At 49.9% G+C, this 20,641-nt stretch overlaps 1 protein-coding gene across 8 annotated transcripts in view; it reads right to left on the bottom strand.

Moving 5' to 3' along the window:
- Nucleotides 1–3,865: 3,865 nt before the first annotated feature.
- The window catches only part of TOX2 (TOX high mobility group box family member 2), a gene marked incomplete at its 5' end in the record, with an annotated part of 199,362 nt that continues 182,586 nt past the window's right edge, over nt 3,866–20,641 (bottom strand). For 3 of the 8 annotated variants that reach the window (XM_080683824.1, XM_080683822.1, XM_080683828.1), the window contains 6 exons: nt 4,414–4,629; nt 8,288–8,415; nt 9,159–9,554; nt 10,343–10,423; nt 10,824–11,051; nt 12,677–12,916. In XM_080683824.1, coding sequence (XP_080539950.1) covers nt 4,563–4,629; nt 8,288–8,415; nt 9,159–9,554; nt 10,343–10,423; nt 10,824–11,051; nt 12,677–12,916 — 1,140 coding nt within the window. In that variant the 3' untranslated portion in view covers nt 4,414–4,562. Of the gene's footprint in view, nt 4,806–8,287; nt 8,416–9,158; nt 9,555–10,342; nt 10,424–10,823; nt 11,052–12,676; nt 12,917–20,641 lie in introns of all 8 variants that reach the window. The other 5 variants (XM_080683825.1, XM_080683827.1, XM_080683823.1 and 2 more) reach the window with 3 other exon arrangements.

The following is a 20,641-nucleotide window of genomic DNA, read 5'->3' as shown; positions in this document are numbered from 1 at the left end:
CACGGGCACGATTTCACACTGCTGAGCCCGCCGGGTCCTGCCGCTCCGAGCACCACGGGGCCCTGCCTCACTTTCCTGGTCCCTCCAGAGCCCTTGCCTATTCAGAAAGGAACCATTCAGCTCACACGCCTTAAAGATGCCACAGACAGGGCTTCACCAACAGGAAATGCCTCACCGTCTGGAGGATGGATGTCCAAGAGCAAGGTGCCATGGGTTTCCGGTGAGAACTCAGGTGGCAGGTGGCTGTCTTCACCGGGTCTTCACATGGCAGAGAGGGAGAGAGACTGACAGAGAGACAGAGAGAGAGAAGCTCTCTGGTGTCTCTTAAAAGAGCATCAATGCCGTCATGGGGATCCACCGTCATGACCTCATCTAAACCCAATCACCACCCAAAGGCTCCACCTCCAAATCGGGAGATGACTTCAACATAGGAATGTTGAGGGGACACAGTTCAGTCCATAGTCGAGGGCAACAGACAAATCACAGCTGTCCCTTCTCTCTTGACTGGAACTTCCTCCAAGTGGTTCCTTTCGCTGCTTTGCAACTGCAGCCTCCTGTCCAGTATTTGCTGGACTCCGTCCTGTCTCTTGAAGGCAGCATTCAATTAATGTACCTTGGGGGCGCCCAGCCAGTGTATGGTGGGGCAGAGAGAGCTGGACGTACACTTTGTGTTCAAGTCACTGAGATGGCAGGGATTGTTACTGCAGCAGACCCTAGCACATCCCGACTATTACATAATACAAGAAACTTTACCTTCTGGGTAGAGATTAAATAACAACAATCATAATTACTGTCCTAAGAACTCGGTTTGTGTTAACTCATTGCTACAACAACCTTTGAAATGGAAACTATTACCCTCCCCAAGTTACACACGAGGACACAGAGAGTAAGAAGCTTGTCCGAGGTCATACCACGCGTAGGCAGCAGAGTTGATATTATCTGGGGCCCTAAGCCTCCCTCCCTCCCTGCCTCCTCACTATCCCCCTCCCCCCACAGCCCCTTTTCAATGAAAGGTTGCTCTCTAGCATCTGGTGGGCTTGGGGTTGTTAGTTTCAGGCAATTTGGGGAGCAGAGCTAAGTAACAACTGATGTGTTGGGCATTTAAAAAAAATTTGAACCTGTAATAGCATTTCAGATCTTTTCTGCATATGAGTTCTTTCAAACCTTCTGGTGGAATGTGGAAATTCCTATGGGAGGGATTATGGCTGGGTGATTTTAGGATTATCCACGCCTTCCTTCTGGGCCGGACGGCTCGGCCTTTAGCCAGGCTGTGCCTCCTGTGAGGGTTCCAATGCATGTGTGGGGGGAGCTGTGAGATGGAGGAATTGAAGCAGGTGCCCTCAATGGGAAGGGACAGTGGTCGGCAAACTCATTAGTCAGCAGAGCCAAATATCAACAGTACAACGATTGAAATTTCTTTTGAGAGCCAAATTTTTTAAACTTAAACTTCTTCTAATGCCACTTCTCCAAAATAGACTCGCCCAGGCCGTGGTATTTTGTGGAAGAGCCACACTCAAGGGGCCAAAGAGCCGCATATGGCTCGCGAGCCGCAGTTTGCCGACCACAGGGAAGGGCAAGTGGTTTTGGTCCCTGGACCAGCTCTGTGGACAGTGGGCGGGCTGCAGACAGGACCTGAGGGGCCCCCCAATGTCAGGGGCACTGTCTAGGGTTCAGGCAGTAACATGTGGCCTGGAGGTGGGCGGGCCCAGACCACAGCCTGGCCTTGGCAGATCGGGGGTGCCAGTGGTACCTGGTCCTTTATGAGGCTGTGGAACTCAGGGTGGCAGCTTTGGGAGCACAGGGGCCGGGGCAGGGGCGGGGGGGCATCATCTGTGGCAGAGGCCTCAGTGCTTTCACGGTGGGTGTGGCACTGGCCCTCTGGGCTCCCGGGGTTGTGGCCATCACCGTCGCCGCATGGCCTAGAAAGGATGCTGCAGACCCTTCCCAGGGAGAGGACTACTCTGTGAACGCGGGAACCCGACCTCCCTCGGGCCAGGTGTGGCTGGTTTCAGGGGCGGAAAGTCTTGTGTTTGCTGGTAGGGCCCAAGCCAGTGAGAGAGGAACATTACCGACCGGCCCCACTGTGCTCGGCTGGTATCACAGGTTATTTCCCCGGAAGTAGGCAGAGCCCAGGTGGGGATGCTGGTCAAGTGACTCATGTATGGGGAGGAGCGTGCAGAAGGGGAGGGAGGAGGTGAGTGGCCGCAGCCTGACCCTGGGGGGCCCTGGGGCGGGACTGGCACCGTAGAGTGGCTGCTCCTTTGTTTGGTCACCAGCTGGGGGCAGCTCTGGGGCGGGGGGAGGGGGCATCAAGGACAAGGACCGGACAAAGTGGGCAGCTGTGCAGTGAACAGCCGACACTCAGGAGCCGGGGGATGGGCACTGGCAATAAAGAGATCTGGGCGGGGGCGAAGTTTACTCCACGGCCCCGAAGTCAGCGCTCTCGGACTTTCCACTGACCCCTCGCTCTGTTCCCATTTTCTCGGCCACCGGACGCACCCACTTGGCAATCCCCTGCCCAATGTAGGCAGGGCATTCACACGCAGTGTGGGCATCTCTGAGCATCCCTGGCAGCTGAGAGGCCACCTTGGCACCTGGACATTTCCAAAGGACTCCTGGGCGAGGCGCTGAGGGGGTGGGGCTCTGCCTGGGGGTGGGGGGCAGGGACCCAGAGCCCGCATCGCATCGTGTTGCTTCGAGCTGTTTTCTCCAATGCAGAGCAGGAGTCGAGCATTAAACTAAGGCGTCACCGCGTTCCTGACGAAGTCCCCAGAGGAAGGGAATTGTAACCCCATGAAACATTTATGCTTCATGTTGCAAAGATGTTGCCGCCATGACAGCGTGTTGCTTTGTTGGTTAGGTTTTCTTTTTTAATTTTTAATTTTAGAGGCAGAGAGAGAGAAACATAAATTTATTACCCACTTATTTATTCATTCACTGGTTGATTCTTGTTTGTTGTTGCAAATCCTCACCAGAGGATATTTTCCCATTGGTTATTTTAGAGAGTGGAATTGAGAGGGAGAGACAGAGAGAGAAACATCAATATGAGAGACACACATGGATTGGTTGCTTCCCACATGTGCCCCAACCAGGGCTGGGGATTGAGCCTGCAACCAAGGTACGTGCCCTTGACTGGAATTGAACCCGGGGCCCTTCAGTCCACAGGCCGATGTTCTATCCACTGAGCCAAACAGGCTGGGGCCATGGGTTCATTCTGGTACGTGGCCTGATTGGGGATGGAACCCTAAACCTTGGCATACCTGGACGACGTTCTAAGCAACTGAACTACCCGGTCAGGGCTCATTTTTCTTTTTCCAACGTGGATTGCAAAATGCCCTCCAGTGAGGAAAAGGCTCACAGAGAAATTGCACCCCATTTGGGGCTGAAGGGGGGTTACATGATTGGAGGATGAGAGGCCCCGAAAGCTGCCAGAGAAGTGGGGCGGGGGGGCTCCTCTGTCTAGGTCACCTCAAAATAGCTGTGTCGGGCCCAATACCCTCAACCTCCTAACAGCTCCTCCATTCCAGGCATTGCTATTTGTTCCAGGTACAGCTAAAAGCGACAAAATTATTACTCTTTTTTAAGTAGCACTACCTGTGTGGCCAGCACCCCTGCCCACACCCATTTGAATCATCACAGGAACCCTATGTGTTCCCACCCTATTATCCTCCTTCATTGATGGCAAAACTGAGGCCAGAGAGGCCCCGTCATCAACAGACCCTCGGGGCGGGCCAACGGGCAGGTGAGACTTTACCCAAACCCAACGGCGTCAGGGGCTCTGTCCTGGCAAAGCCACCACCAAATGTCACCCTTTGGGAGGCCCAGCCCTGGCTTACGAAGCGCAAGAAGAGACAGACACGTCTTCAACGTTTCAGAAGTTTTATTATAAAGGAATCTGAGAGAAGCACTGGGCACTGAGCCAGACGGTCACGGTCGCCAGGGCCAGGAAACAGCTGCAAACACGAGGAACCCAAACCCCAACCAAGCCCCAAACCGCACACACTTTCTGATCAACTGCATCTCTGTCCTCAGGTCTTCTTCATCAATAGACAAAAGTCGTCGTTGGCAATTTTAAGTAGATGGGCGTGTGGTTAAAAGAAAAAGCGCAAAGCCTCCGAGTGTGGCTGGGAACGGCCGGCTCTTTGCTGTACAGACGATGAAACGGTTTGGCGGCCGCTCTGTGCACGTCTCCCTTAAGATAAAACTTAAAAAACATGTGCTAAGGGTCATAGAAAACGCTTTTGACCTTAAAGGAAACGACTTTCCTCCCCCCCAACAAAATAACCTTACAGATGTGTTTAGCACAGCTCTAAAACACGTAGTCAACTACTCACACGAAGCCAACAGTGTATGGGCTCAGAATCTCTTGTTCAGGCTGTAACACCATATGCGCATGTCTGTGGCCAGGCTGGCCTCTGCCCCGGGCATCTGGGGTGGGTTTCTGTTGGTAAGCGACCCCTGCAGGGGCAGCCCACATGAGCTGGGCTGGGCCCAGGCGTCCAGACATAGGGTACGGTGTGCAGGACGAGGAGCGGGGTCCGCAGTAGCCCTGGAGCAAGCGGTCAGGGGGCAGAAGGTTCCTGCAGGTTCTTTGGGCTGGCGGCGGGCGTTGGGCGGCCTCTGCAGAGTCTGGTAAGAGGTCGAGGAAGAGACTCAGCCGTGGGGCATTAGCGTGTCACTGTTCTCTCTTCGGGTCCCCTGCTTCCTGCCAAGGCCTCTTTCCTGCTGTGGCCCCTCCAGCAGCCTCAGGGAGGAGAGGGAGGTGGGGTTAGGTGAGGTAGAGAGATTTATCCCTGGGGAGCAGGCTGTGGGAGAGAGGAGGGGCTGTCAGAGCTCACGTGACCCCACCTGGCGCCATGGGCTCTGGGGGGCCTGGACCCTGGGCCAGCTGCTCACCTGCCCTTCGCCCTGACCCTGGATGCAGCCCTCCTGGTATCCCAGCAGGTCCTCCTCCACCCCGCCCCCCTCCCCCCACCCCCCCGTCCCGGCGTCAGTGCTGGGGAGGTGGTGGCAGTGTGTCTGTCCTTCTAACACCACCATCACTCTAGGTCATTTTTCTAGTCAGTGTTTCTTTTATAAATTTCCAACAGAATTCAAGGCGAGCAGGTGCTTCCTGTGTTTTTTAAATCGGGCGCTCATGCCCTGATCGGGTGCTCAGCTGGTTAGAGCATCGTGCAGTTACACCACGGTTGCGGGTTTGATCCCCGGTCAGGGCACATACAGCAATCAACCAATACATTAATAAATAAGTGAAACAACAAATCAATGTCTCTCTTTTTGTCACTCCCTTCTTTCCTCTCTTTCTTAAATAAAAAAATTTTTAAAATTTTAAAAAATATTTTAAATAGGGCACTCATTTATGACAACACAGATGCCCCTTGAAGGCATTATCCTCAGTAAAAGAAGTCAGACAGGGAAAGACAAGTGCATAGAAAACCCTAAAGACTCTATAAAAAAATTATTAGATTTAATAAATGAATTCGGCAATGTAGCAGGATACAAAATTAACGCCAAGAAATCTATGGCATTTCTATACACCCATAATGAACTTACAGAAAGAGAGACTGAAAAAGCAATCCCATTTACCATCACACCAAAAAAAATTAAGATACCTAGGAATAAACCTAACCAAGGAGGTAAAAGACCTATATGCGGAAAACTACAGGACACTGAAAAAAGAGATAGAGGAAGACATAAACAGATGGAAGAACATACCGTGTTCATGGATTGGGAGAATCAACATCATCAAAATGTCCATACTACCCAAAGCAATCTATAAATTCAATGCACTTTCCATTAAAATACCAACGGCTTATTTCACAGACCTAGAATGAACTTTCCAAAAATTCATCTGGAATAAAAAAAGACCCCGAATAGTTGCAGCAATCCTGAGAAAGAAGTACAAAGTAGGTGGGATCTCAATACCAGATTTCAAGCTGTATTACAAAGCCACTGTCCTCAAAACAGCCTGGTACTGGCACAAGAACAGACATACAGACCAATGGAATAGAATAGAGAACCCAGAAATTGACCCAAACCACTATGCTCAATTAATATCTGACAAAAGAGACATGAACATACAATGGAGTCAAGACAGTCTCTTCAATAAATGGTGTTGGAAAAACTGGACAGATACATGCAAAAAAATGAAACTAGACCACCAACTTACACCATAAACAAAAATAAACTCAAAATGGATCAAGGACTTAAACATACGACGGGAAACCATAAAAATACTAGAGGAATCCACAGGCAGCGAAATCTCAGACATATGCCGAAGCAATTTCTTCACCGATACTGCTCCTAGGGCAATGGAAACTAAAGAGAAAATAAATGGGACTACATCAAAATAAAAAGCTTTTGCACAGCAAAGGAAACCATCAACAAAACAACAAGAAAGCCCACTGCATGGGAGAACATATTTGCCAATGATATCAACAATAAGGGTTTAATCTCCAACATTTACAGGGAACTCATACAACTTAACAAAAGGAAGTTAAACAACCCAATCAAAAAATGGGCAACTGACCTAAATAGATACTTTTCGAAAGAAGACAGAAGGAAGGCCAAGAGACATATGAAAACTTGCTCAAAGTCACTAATCATCCGTGAGATGCAAATCAAAACAACAATGTGGTACCATCTCACACCTGTCAGAATGGCTATCATCAACAAATCAACAAAGGACAAGTGCTGGTGAGGATGCGGAGAAAAAGGAACCCTCGTGCACTGCTGGTGGGAATGCAGGCTGGTGCAGCCACTGTGGAGAACAGTATGGAGTTTCCTCAAAAAAATAAAAATGGAGCTCCCATTTGACCCAGTGGTCCCACTTCTAGGAATATATCCCAAGAAACTAGAAACACGAATCAGAAAGGATATGTGCACCCCTATGTTCATAGCAGCACAATTCATCATAGCTAAGATTTGGAAACAGCCTAAGTGCCCATCAGCAGATGAGTGGATTAAAAAACTGTGTACATCTATACTATGCTGCGGTAAAAAAGAAGGAGTTCTTACCATTTGCAACAACATGGATGGAGCTGGAGAGCATTATGCTAAGTGAAATAAGTCAGCCAGAGAAAGATAAATATCACATGATCTCACTCACTTATGGAATATAATGAACAACATAAACTGATGAAGAAAAATAGATCTAGAGGCAGAGAAACATCGATCAGAACCTCAAACCTCAGGGAAGGTAGGAGAGGGTGGGGGTAAGGGGAAGAGATCAACCAAAGGACTTATATGCATGCATGTAAGCCTAATCAATGGACATAGACAACAGGGGCGTAAGGGCATGAATGGGGGGGGGGGTAGTGGGGAAATAAGGACACATATGTAATACCACAATCAATAAAGAAATTAAAAAACATATAATAAAATAAAATAAAAAATATTTTAAATAGGGCATTCATTTATGACAACACAGATGCCCCTTGAAGGCATTATCCTCAGTAAAAGGAGTCAGACAGGGAAAGACAAGTGTCATAGGATCACACTTGTATGTGGAATCTAAAAATGACACCCCGCCCCCCGTAACAAAACAAGCTCATGGATACACAGAGCAGACTGGTGGTCGCAGAGGTTGGGTGGGTGGGCAAATGGCGGAGGGAGTCCAAAGGCGCAAACCCGCAGTTATACAAGGTGCTGGGATGCAACGCCCGGCACGGGGACTGTGCTAACAACACCGTGCTGCATGTGTGAATGCCGCTAAGGAGTAGATCTGGACAGTTCTCATAAAGAAAAATAAATTAGAGCTGTGTGGTGACGATGTTCACCGGACTTACTGTGGTGACCATTTCACAACACATATAAATATCGAATCATTCTGTTGTACACCTGAAACTAACAACGTTATTCATCAATGATACCGCAATAAAAACGCAAACAGAAACCAGGACACTGCTGGGGTCTGGCCTCCCTGTTGGGGGGATGCTCTGATGTGCTGTGAGGACCCACTCAAGACCCCACCCCCCAGTGCTCTGGCTCTGGGGGAGGGCTGAGTAGGAGGAGCTGTACCTCTCAGGGTGGGAGAGGGCATCACTGCTGAGCTGCCAGCCCACCCAGGTAGACCCTCTCACCAGGCATGGCAGAAGGGGGGCACATGCCACGTTTGCTTGCTCACCAGAGGGCATGGCAGGGTGAGGACCGGGGAGGCGAACAGCTAGGGCTGGGGCAGTGGGCACCGCAGCTGAGAGGGCCACCTGTCCACCTATCCCTCCCGGCTCTTTCCATCCCGTCATCCCAGGCCTAGGGCAGCACCCACGTGGCTGGGGCGAGGACCGACCTACAAGTGCTGATGCCACACTCCCCGCTGGGGTAACTGCTGTCCCAGTCTCCACTGTTCCTGGGGTTGGATGGGCCAGGTGAGCGGGATCCGGAACCGCCGGGGAACTCAGAGATGTGAGGGAAGTCCTGCCGAGGAGGGAGGAGGAGGCAGGTGAGTGAAGGAGAGAGAACGGGGTGCATGTCTCGGGCAGCCGGGGGGGGGGGGGGGGTGGGGGGGAGGGCAGGGACTGCCTGTGCCCGAGGTGTTCACAGGGCACGCCCTCTGGCTTGCACACATCTCCGCTCTGCCCGGCATGCTTTTCCTTTTCCCAGCAGAGCGCCTTTTAAAAAATTCAGCCCCGTCCTAGCTGCATGGGATGGGGGGGGGGGGGGGGGGGCGTGGGAGGATTTTGCTCTCAGGACCTTTCCTTTATTGGGACACAGTTTCCCAATCTGTAAAATGGAGTTACTGGGCTGAGTGACCTCATGAAAGTCTTGGAACAGTGTCTGTGGCACCACTAGTGGGGTCAGGCCTCGAAGGCTTTGGGGAGAGGCAGGGCCAGGGCTGGCCTGGCAGAAACCCCCGTGGCCGCAGCCCCTCAGGCCAGATAGACAGCAATAGACAGAGGATGAGAGACAGAGGGCCTGGAACATCTAAGGATCTGAGCAATCTACCTGGCAGCTTGTCAACTCTCTGCCCCAGCGAGTCCATGTCAGATAAGGTGCACTAGACCCATTTCATTGACATGGTAACTGAGGCTCAGAGAGGTAAGGTGCCCAGGCTGTGGTTCCATAGCTGGTGAGTGGTGGGACTAGCATCTAAAATCCTGAGCTGCCTCCCCCGCCCCCAGGGGTCCCAGAAGGGCATGTTTCTACTCAGCCCTGCTTACCTGTGGCCCTGGCGGTGAAGGGCTCATTGCCAGCTGCACCTGGAGTGCCATGGGAGTGGGCAGGACAGGAGGCTGGGGTGCTGGGGACATGCTGACAGGTGGGCTGAGGAGGGCACCCTGGGCGTGAGGGGGCAGTGGCAGCTGTTGGTGCAGCGGGGGGCTGAGCGGGAAGGAGGGTGGTGGTGGTGGTGATGCACTGAGGCCTGGCAGCAGCGACTTGGAGCCCAGCGTCCGGGCGAGGCTGGCGGGGGTGGCCCCGCTGCGGAAGGCCTGCAGGTCCGAGGGCGTCAGGAAGGAGGCCAGGCCTGGCATGGCGTACATGGGCTGCTTGGGCGGGAGCATTTTGGCTGGTGGGTTCACCTGGGCGCTCTTGGTCTCACCCTGGTCCGGGGAGCTCTGGAAGGGACAGACACTGGTCACTCTGGAGAAGACGGAGAAATCACACTTGGGACATGAGACCAGGAGGTTCTGCAGCCCACGGACATGACCCCTGGCTGGCTCTCTGGCCCCTCAGGGGATATCTGTGGGCTAACAGCTAATTAGGGGTCCTTCGTGCACTTAGCTCTAACCATCCAACCAGCCCTGCTTTAATCCTTGGGGCTCCCCTGCCGATGGGGGACCCATGCTCCCCAGCCTGGCCAGTGAGGCCAGCATCACCCAATGGGACCGTCCTCTATTTATGCTCCTGCCCAGCTCTGTGCATTCGCATGTGCTGTTCCCTGGACTCGGAGCACCCTCTTTGCTTGGCCCTCTATGGTGTAACCCAGTTGCCATGTCCTCTGTAATAGCTTCCAGACAACACCCCTGCCCCCACTTGGGCCACATACCCACCGCCATCCTGAGCTTCCTGCTTGCAGTGCTGGTGTTGACCGAGGAGGCCAACAGTGTGGTCAGGGGTAAAGGCCAAGTGTGAAGAGTGGCCATTCTGGGTTTGACTCTAAGTACAGCAACCTGACACATTGTATAATTTCAGGCAAAATGCTTCACCCCTCTGAGTCTTGGATTCTTGTTGGAAGACTTAAATGAAATGAGATACATGTCAAGTGGCCAGCATGAGCCCGGCACACAGTAGGTGCACTGGAGAAGTGACCTTGGTCTCCATCCTTCCCCGTGGGTCCCAGTGCCTGCTCCACCCCTCAGTGGTCCCGCACTTCACAGGCTGTGCCTAGGATTCCAGGGGTTACCTTGGAGACCAGGCTAGCCCGGTAGGCTGCCAGAGCCTTCAAATATTCCTTTTTCGCCGCTTCGGTCTTCCTCTTGTAGGCCTGAAAGATCCAAGACATGAGCAGCCAGGGGAGAGTTAGGTGTTCCGCCTGAGGTCACACTGCCGCTAGGTGGCCTTTGCCTCTCAGCTATTTCCACTCCCAGTTTTCTCTGGAAGCCCTGAGAGAGGGCCGCAGGCACATGGTCAGGGTATAGGGAAGCTCTGGTCTGACCCCAGACTCTGAGAGCTGGAGGACACGGTGCACTGAGAGGCCCAGACCCGTTAAGTCGCTAGTGAACACAGCTGGGAAACAGCAGAATTAGAAGGGACCTAGCTTCCCATCTCACAGATGGGCACACCAGGCCCAGTAAAAGCCCCTAGTTCTAGGCTTCTCACATCTGTCCTTGGCTCTGGGACCCCAACGCCTCAGGGCTACGGCCCAGAAGGAGATGGAGACTCACCTGCTTCTGCTCCTCTCCCAAGCTGTCCCACATGGAGGCCACGATTTTGGACACATCCCCGAAGGTGGCGCTGGGGTTCTGTCCCTTTATGGCGGCCTGAGTGTCTCTGAAGAAGAGTGCGTAGGCGGACACTGGCTTCTGTGGCTCATTGGGGTCCTTTTTCTTCTTCTTCTTTGGGTTCTTGGCCTTTTTTCCCGGGTCAGCTGAGGGTCTCTTCTCTCCCGACATCTGCCCGGGTGAGAGGAGTCAGAAAACTTGAGATGCCCAGGGACTCCTGCCCAAGGGGCCCCCCTGCAGCCTCAGGCTCAGCAGGCCCACTCACAGGTACTGACCGTTCCAGGTTTGAACACGGAAGCGTGGGCCACACTGTCGGGCTAATCACCCCCCAGGTTGGGGAGGCAATGGACAGGCAGACAAGACAGACAGACAGACAGACAGACAGACAGACACATTCTGGACAGGAGCCCTGGATTTTTTGTTTGTTTAACTCATTAATGACAATCAGCATGATGGTAAAGTTGACTCAGAGATAGGGAAACTGGCTAGTGCCCTACAGATGGGAGTAATAAAACGACCACGTTCAGGCCTTAGTTTCACCTTCTCCGCTGGACAGAAGTCATTTGCATCTCTACAGGGAAAAATTAACCTGCCTTGTAATCAGACAGAACGCGCTTACACCTCCATCCCCTTTTCCTTGAGTTAAGCTTTACAGAGGATAAACTATCCTAATCAGTAATGAAGAATAAATCAAAATAAAGTTACTTAACCTCTCCATGCCTCAGTCTCCCCATCTGCCGATGGGAGATCACAATGGCACCTGCCATAGAGCGTTGTGAGGAGGATCACATGCGTCAATACCTATGTGCTTAGAACGCTGGCCCATGGGAACTGTGTTAGAAATGTTTTCTCAATAAAAAAGAAAAGGACAGATGTGGGAAGCCTAGAACTAGGGGCTTTTACTGGGCCTGGTGTGCCCATCTGTGAGATGGGAAGCTAGGTCCCTTCCAATTCTGCTGTTTCCCAGCTGTGTTCACTAGTGACTTCACTGTTCTGGGCCTCTGCCTCCTTATCTGTTAGATAAGCGAGAACATCTCAGTCCATCTTGTCCTCCAGCTCTCAGAGTCTGGGGTCAGACCAGAGCTTTCCTGTACCCCTGACCATGTGCCTGGCCTATGGTAGAGACCAAGTTGTCATGGTGATGGAGCTGGACCAGGATCCAGAGGCACCCTCCCCCGCCCACCCCCAGCCAGGAGGTCAGGGTCTCTGGCAGATGGCGTGGGCACCATGGCTACTGCCCAGGCCTCTGCGGGGCCACCACGTGGACAGAAGAAAGAGGCAGGACGTGTGGGATCAAATCTTGATTCTGCTACTAGCTCACTGGGAGACTCCCGGCAAGCATGACCATCGCTGGCCCTTCTGGGCCTGTTTCCTGCCCCAGTTAAAGCAGATGCTCTCCAACAGGGAGGGGGCCTTGGTCAGTGTCAAAGCCTGGCCAGGGCCAGAGCCTGGGCAGCTGGTGAGCTTGCATCCTCATGTGTGCTGGAAGAGGCCCAGGGGTCATGTCCCCAAGGGAGGGGTCATTTTTAGAGCCCCATCCCGAGGTCAGTGCTGCCCAGAGGTGCCCTCTGCTGGACCACACATTTTTGCCAGAATATGCCACCGAAATGGCCTATGGGCCAATCAGGAATAAGACTTCATTTCCTCCCAAAATCCTCTACCTCCTTGTTTTCCAGCAAAGGGTACGGTTAGATTCTTCCATCTTTTCTGTTGGTAAGTGATGCCTGTTTCCATGCAGGGCCCGTCTTCCTGCTGATGGAAGGCACCCCAAGGCTTTGCATGGCCACCCTACCTACCTTGAAATGCGCTTCCGACTCCTCCTCCTGAGTTGAGCTGGAAGGAGAGGGGGTCGCTGACTTGCTCCCTGGGGGCGACGGGGAGCTGTGGGCGATGCCACTCCGGATGCCCATCTGAGAAATGAGCTGGGACTGGCTGAGGGCACTCATATGGCTGGCCAGCATCGTTGGGCGACCCAGCAGGGGCCCTGGCCGGCCCGAGTCATAGGCAGCAACTTCTGAGTGGACCATCTCCTGGATCTAAGAGAGGAGGACAGGGCATTTTGAATTAGAAAGGACCCGTCCTGCCCCATCTTCATATCTGAATTGCGGGGGCCCAGGGGAGGGGCATGTAGGTGAGAAGTGGAGGGAAGTTTCCCAGTGGATCCCTCATAGGTGAGTGCCCTGCATGATTTGGTGCACCCGGGGTAGGAGGGTCTGGCACCTTGACAATTTGCCGTTCTGTTGACATTCAGCCTTGACAGACGGTCAGCATTTCCGCCCTCGCTGGAGTGCTCGATCCAGCTGAGAAGGGATCATTTTATGATACTGAGTCTTCCCTCCTGGCACATGGTACGTCTCTGCATTTATTCACTATGCAGCATGATAGCAAAGGACAGACACTGGAAGCTGACTGGTTTTGGATCCTGGTTCAGTCACTTATAAGCTGGGTGACGTTGGCCAAGTTACTTAACCTCTCGGTGCCTTGGTTCTTCATCTGAATCATGTGGGTAATAATTAAACCTACCGTTTAGGGCTGTTAAGGATTAAATGAGCCTAGCACACAGTAAGCCCTACATTGTATGTAAAAGAGTTTGTTAAATACACAGAATAAAAAAAATCCCTTAATAAGTTTTGCATTTTTCTTCCTGTAGCTCAGTAATATTTGTATTAATTATTCCCTATGATATTTTCTAACTGGCTATTTTGGGGATATAAGAAAGCTACTGATTTTTACATATAGGCATTTCTCATGCTAAGCACATGTTGAGAATAGTGTATACTTTGTGCTTAAACATTATAGATACACACACTGTTCAGCGAGGCATGCCGATTTGCATATTCTTTCAATTATTTTTATTTTCTCTGCATCTGTGGTTATTTTCTTTCTAATTTCTCATCTCAAGTAGCTGTGTTTTGCTCTCACTTTTTCTTTACTAAGCAAGCTCTTAAGTTTTCTGTTTTATGATGTAGGATCTTTATTTTCTCCTCAAAAGAATCAAATCTCCATTTTTTTAAATCTCTCTAATCCTTCTCTGTTTTCTATTTCTTTAATATCATTTTAACCTTTACTGATTCCTTTCTCTAATTTTTAAAGATTTGTTACTGTTGCTTCCCTCTCATTTTAGTTGTATTTTTAATTCAGTTCTTTGCATGTGGCTCCTCATCTTTCAGGTCTAAATTAGAATGTCGCCTCCTCAGAGAAGCCTTCCCTGACCACTTTGTCTGAAAATCCTAACCCCCTACCTTTATGTTCTATCATCATACTGTTTGTTTCCTTCATAATTTCAAGCTACAATTATCTTGTCCATTTATCTGTTTATCATCTCTCTTCCCCTCTGGAAACTCGATGAGCAGAGTTCACTATTGTATCCCTAGTGTCTTTGGTAGTGCCTGGAACACAGTAGGTCAGTACTTTAAAAATATTTGTTAAAGGATGGAAAAAGAAAGGGAGGGGAGAATGCACTCCTGGTAGGTAAAACTCCCCAGCTGCCTCTTTTCTTGAGACTATGATGGAATGAGAGTTGTTTATGCAGTAGCATGGGGCAGAATTGGAGATGTGACATTAGTTGGCTATTTCCTTCTTTGAATCAGACTTGGGATAGGAAATAGTTATTCCCTATCGAGTCCACAATCTCCTAAGAGTTTATGAGCCAGATGAGATTCAATCTTCTCTGAATCTTTTTTTCTCAAGTTTCCTTTACCCTTTTAGCAAAGAAAGCATAAATAACATAAATAAACCAAATAAAATCCCCCTTGAAAGTACAGAATAAAATGGTAGAAGAATAAACAAGGATATGTAAGTAAAACAGTTTCCAATGTATAAAAATATTGTTTAAAAATCAGAAAATTTAATCCATTCATATCTATATATACAAAAGGCTAATATGCAAAGTGTCCCCTTGGGAGTTCGACTGGGAGACCAGGAGTTCAATCGCTCATTATGATGTGCTGACCACCAGGGGGCAGTGTGGAATGAAGGAAGGCTCCAGCCAGCAGCTGGAAGGCCCCTATTGGCCCTGATCGCCAGCCAGGCCTAGGGACCCTACCCGTGCACAAATTTTGTGCACCGGGCCTCTAGTTTATTATAAAGATAGAATCATTTGTTCATAGATATTACAGTTTGTTTTTTTGATTCTTTGAGTTTCCCCCATCTTTCCTTTGTTTTGTTTTTTATTAAGGTATTATATGTGTACATATCTTACCATTGCCCCCCCCCCACCCCACTCCCATACATGCCCTCATCCCCCAATGTTTTGCATCCGTTGGTTACTCTTATATGCATGCATATAAGTCCTTCGGTTGATCTCTTATTTCCCCCACCTCTCCCTAACCTTCCCGCTGTAATTTGACAGTCTGTTTGATGCTTTACTGCCTCTGTATCTATCTTTTTGTTCATCAGTTTATAATGTTTTTTATTATCCACAAATGAGTGAGATCATGTGGTATTTTTCTTTCATTGACTGGCTTATTTCACTTAGCATAATGTTCTCCAATTCCATCCAGGTTGCTACAAATGGTAAGAATTCCTTCTTTTTTATGGCAGCCATTTTTCCTTTGTTGATCAAATTTTATCTAGTGATTTTTCTCTAATTCCTCATGTAAGAAGAAAAATTAAGCTTTTAATTTTTCTCTCCATCAGTGGGTTTAGGTTCCAGATGAATATTTTTTTGCTTTTCACTAAATAATTTATTTCAATCATTATTCTGACAGTAGTATTATGTTTCATACCATGATAACAACAGTACTTAGACATTAACTTTAGATTTTGCTATTTTCATTGCTCACACCACTGCTTTTTTTTATACCATATATTTCCCATATTTGATCTATTTTAATTCATTTCTCAATCAAAGGTAATTGCCTAAGTAATTTTTTAACCCAAAGCTCCTTTGAAATAAGAAAAATTTGCATGAGCCTATTTTTGTATGTAGGCCACATTTATTTAATTTTGTCTGATGCTTGGTAAGCTCTTTTGAGTTGAATAATTCCCACTTTCTTCAGATAACTGATATTTTCTATTGTTATTTTTTGGATTATTGCCCCTTTTCCATTGGCCTTTAAAAAAAAGAATTTTCCTGTTAAAAATACATTTTGAATCATCAGGGTCTTTTATCTTTTCAGTCATAATTTTGAGCTCTTTAATGTCCCCCTTGAATTTGGGGAGAAAATCTTGTTATTTGATTATCTGCAGTGGTTTTCACTGCATTTTAAAGTCCAATAATCACATATTTTATCTAAAAACAATCTTTCCTGATTTCAAATTTTTCTCCTCACATTGCACTACATAATTGAAGTCTGTAAATTATGAGCGGTTTCCCCCCATTGACTGAAGTAGGAGCTTCAGAATGGACCTCCTTTAGAACTGTAATTTTTGTGCATGTATCTATTTCTATTTCTAATAGCTAGATCAGCACCTTGTACACAGAAAAATCAAATGCTTGTTGGTCCTGTTGAATAAAATTAAAGATAGAAGAGCAGAACTGGGTGTGATCTGGGAATGATGTCAAATTTAGCTCAGTGAGCCCAGGGTCACCATGGAGGGTGGGTGGGACTCTGGGCCACTTCACTCCTGGTTACAAAAAATATTCTCAGTAAACAAGTGTCAGGCCTTTCATGAATGTCTGCTCTGTGACGGACATAAGCAGACAGGAGAGCTCTGGGAATGAGAGAGTCACCCCCCCCCCCCCCCGCCACACAACTGCTCTTCAGGGCCTCACAGTTAATTAGGGAGACAGACCCCTACATAAAGAGAATATATGGCTGGTTATTAATAGATATATCCAACAAGACATGGGTACAGCCATCAAGCATCCTAGATTTTCTAGGGCATTAAAGATTTTTGTCCTAATCTCCCCAAAGTAAAAAATATGCCTCTGATGTGAGGTCTGAGGACAGCACCGGCGTAGGCCCTGGAGGGCCTGGCCCAGATCCTCTCACCGTGCCGCTGTGCCCATCCCCAGTGCTGTGAGTGTGGCCCCTGTCCCCTTCTCCAGACAAGTGTCATTGACAAACGGGAGCTGCCTTCCTCGAGAGGCTATGACACCCCACACCCCATGCTCCACCCAGCAGCAGACCTCAAACCCTGCTTGACTGACACAGGGGCACAAAAGGCCAGACTCCTTCCTTGCAGAGCAGGCGAGCCCCAGAGCTCCCCGCGCCCGAGGCCAGTCCTTGCTGGGCTCCTTCCTCTGTAGACCCTGATCCCTGCAGCTTCTTTCTCCTGAGAGCACTCCCTCGATAAACGAGGTTCACAAGACCCTCAGCTCAGGTTCTGCTCGAGGGGCCTCACCTGTCACCCTCCACCAGGCCCACCAGTTCCCCCGCTTTGGGGACTGCATCCCATCAGCATCCAATCATGCTCACCCCCCTTCCGGCTTTAAGTGGAAATCTCCCTTACTTCCAGGTCTAAAAACTTCTGTCTCAACTTCCTTCTGTGCATGGCCAACCTTCTTCCAAGAACCGTCATCCTCACGGCCATTAGGACCTCCCCTCCCATCAGCCACTCAACCGACACTTGTCTTCAATACTGTCTATACCACTAGAGTCATCTTCATCGTCCTCACCACCATCCTCCTGGAGGAGTTTGTATTAAGTACTTAATATGTGCCAAAAAACAGGGCTAACTTTCTCTATTACAACATTAATCACCCCAGCTACCCTAGGAGGTAATATAATCACCCCCAGCCAAGGAATCAAAGCTCAGAGAGGTTCAGCGCTGGCCCATGACCACATGGCTACCTACGGGGAAGCTGGGTTTCTCCGGGCCATCGCACTTTCTCTCTTAGCGACGCTGTCTTCCCCAAGACACTCCCTGGTCCTTGACTCCTGGGCTTGCTGCCTCTTCTCACAGCCCTCTTCCCTCTGTCCAGGGCCAGCTCTTGGCTGTTGGCTACCTCTCTAGCCAGTTGTTCTTGGTCTCCTTCAGTCCACCCTTAAGCACTGGCATTCCTCAGACTCTCTCCAACCCCCTTCCTTTCTACACCCCCAGCCACCACTCACCACCACCTTGAGTCTGTGGCTGCTACATGGTAGGGGGGCGACGCCTGGCGATGCCTTTAAATTCTGATATCTCACCTAAGAAAGTGTTTCATTTAAAGCCAATGCCAGGCTTTAAAAGACAAAAAAGTGAGCTCACAGGATGGATACACAGAAGTGGCCAGACAATGGCCATCCCTTCACACATTCTAGAACACCTATTAGCTCATATAACCCCTTTCCCAATTAGAACCCACCCTGCTCTGTCCAACATGTCCAGCAGTCATTGACTTTTGTCCTAATCGGCAATCGCTGATGCTGTGTAGGTCCTGCCCTTTGACCTTGGAGGAACCCCCATTCCCTGCAGAGGGTTACTGCACCTGTTGATGGCTTCCTGCATCTCACTGCCAGGAACGATGAGCAATTAAGGCCCCAGGAACGACCCTCAACCTCTGCTTCCACTCCCCTCAACGGGACAGTTCTGAGTTGTGTCCCATATGCCTCTTGGAGGGTCTGCAGCAGGACTGCATCCCAGTTGCCACGCTGGTCACAACTCATCAATCCACCCTCTACTGGCTTTCTTCCCTTCCAATCGCACCTCCCTTCTTCCTTCACAGGGCTTCCTGCAGACTCCCCCAAACAAAACACTTGCACCAAACCTTTGTGTCAGTGTCTGATTTAGGGGGATCCCAAAGAGACACCAGCCCTCTCTCAGCCTCCTGCATGGCTTCCTTGAGTCCAGGTGCCACGCTGGCCACCAGAGAGCCCTTCTGGAGTACGAAAGGTCTCCGCCCTGCTCAGAATCTTTGTCGCTCCCCAGTGGCCGCTAGCATTGGCCTCGCCTTGTGAGACACCTGCAGAGATCCGTGCCATCTCGCTGGTCCTGGCCTCTCCAGCCCTTCCTGGAGCTCCCCGGGACATGCGGGCTTCTCTCTAGGTCGGAGCCTTTTCCCTGCGGCTCACTGGTCCTTTCCTCCGTGTCACCCTTTGAGACTTAGCTGAAACGTTACCTCCTCAGAGAAGCCTTCCCTGACCTCTCTCTCCTCCCTTCTCTTCTGGCCACTGCCTCTTCCTGAGCCTTTCCCAGGGCTCAGCATGGTGGGTACTGAGCATCTGCTTATGTGCAGACACATACCGTGCCTCCCCAGCCCTGGGCAGGAGGCCTGGTGCACAGCTGGCACTAACGAGATGTCTGGTAACCAGCTGAACCACGCCTCCTGCTTCCTCCTGGAAGCATATGGACACGTCCAAGAGCCACGCGTGCACCCTCTCCAGGGAGGATGAAACAGGAGAAACAGTAACGAGGAGCCGCTGCGAGCATCATTAGGTTCGCCTGGCTTAATAGGTGCTCAGGGCTCAGGAACACAAAGCAGCTTTCCACAAAGTCCCCATTCGCAAGCTCTGTGGAGAGCAGCCGCGGGTGCTGAGGGCCCCCAAGGAGGGAGAGAAGGAGAAATCGCACCTTTCTCTTTCCCATCTTCTGCAGATGCACAAAACTGACGCCCTGCCTGCTTCCTCCGCGGCAGGGACGAGGTGTCAGTGAACACAGCCGCACACTCTGCCTGGGAATCAGAACGCCTCTCCGGAGGCCACCGCGGTTCTGCTCATTGTGGCCCCTCCCTGAAGCCCCTGCCTCATTCCAGAGGGTCCAGAGACTTCTCCCGAGCACAGTCAGATCCCAAAGGAAAATTATCAAGCCACTGAGAGCATTTTACAGTCCCTTCCACTATCTCAGAGTAGACCTTCCTAACAGGTAATATCCCTGATTTGGTGACACTAGCAATAATGACAATAATACTTGCTATTATGTTTAGTGAGGCTCACTATGCGCCAGGCGCTTCATGAACAAATCTTTGATGTAACATTATCACCCCCATTTTACAATAAAGACACTAAAACTCAGAGAGGTTAGCTACTTCCCCAAGGTCACACGGCTAGGAAGTAGAAAAATCAGGATCCTGGCTGTTTCTCAAGTCTGGGATCTCGTCCCTGCACCCACCCAGATCCTAATGGCTCTAATGTGGAGGGAAGGTAAGGAACCTGCTCTCACAGGGCAGCTGTGAGGATGAGGCGAAAAGGTAACTTTGTACAGAGCCTGGCACATAGTAGGTGTCCAACACAAGAAGGTTTCCTTTCCTTCATTCAAACCCTGAAGGTATGAGCTTGAACCTAACCTCAAATGGGCTTCGAAGAGGTGACAAATGCTGGAAGTTTCTAAAATATGAGAGGAGAGAGAACCCAGGAGGAAAGCTCCAATGATGATAAAAATTACAGCACAAGGCCTGGCACAGGGGTGCTTCACAGACCTTTGCTACATTTATTAGGTCAGTAATTGGCAAACTTCTATAAATGACCAGGTATACAATATTTTGGGCTTGAAGGGCCAGATGGTCTCTGTCATAACTATACCACTCTGCTGTTGTAGCACAAAATCAGCTATAGGCAATGTGTAAACCAATGGGTGTGATGGAGTGCCAATAAAGCTTTATTTACAGAAACAAGCAGAGGGCCAGATTTGGCCTATAGCTATGGGTTGGCAACTGCTGTGTTAGTCAAATGTTGTCAAATAGAAAGAAATACTGGTTGAAGCACTACCTTTATTTGGCAATTACCATCTGCCGGGCACTGATCTCCCAACCACGGTTAATTCTCACCCAGCCATGGGAGGAAAGGTGTGTTTATTATCAGCATTTTACAGACTAGGAAGCTGAGGTTCAGAAAGGGAAGGAAATGTGCCCCAGGCCTTTAGAGCTGGGATTCAAATCAAGGTCTGTCTGGTTCCCACGC

Source organism: Plecotus auritus (genome assembly GCF_963455305.1).
Source record: "Plecotus auritus genome assembly, chromosome: 8".
In the NCBI taxonomy this organism is placed as follows: domain Eukaryota; kingdom Metazoa; phylum Chordata; class Mammalia; order Chiroptera; family Vespertilionidae; genus Plecotus; species Plecotus auritus.
This window is presented reverse-complemented; position numbering and strand designations above follow the sequence as displayed.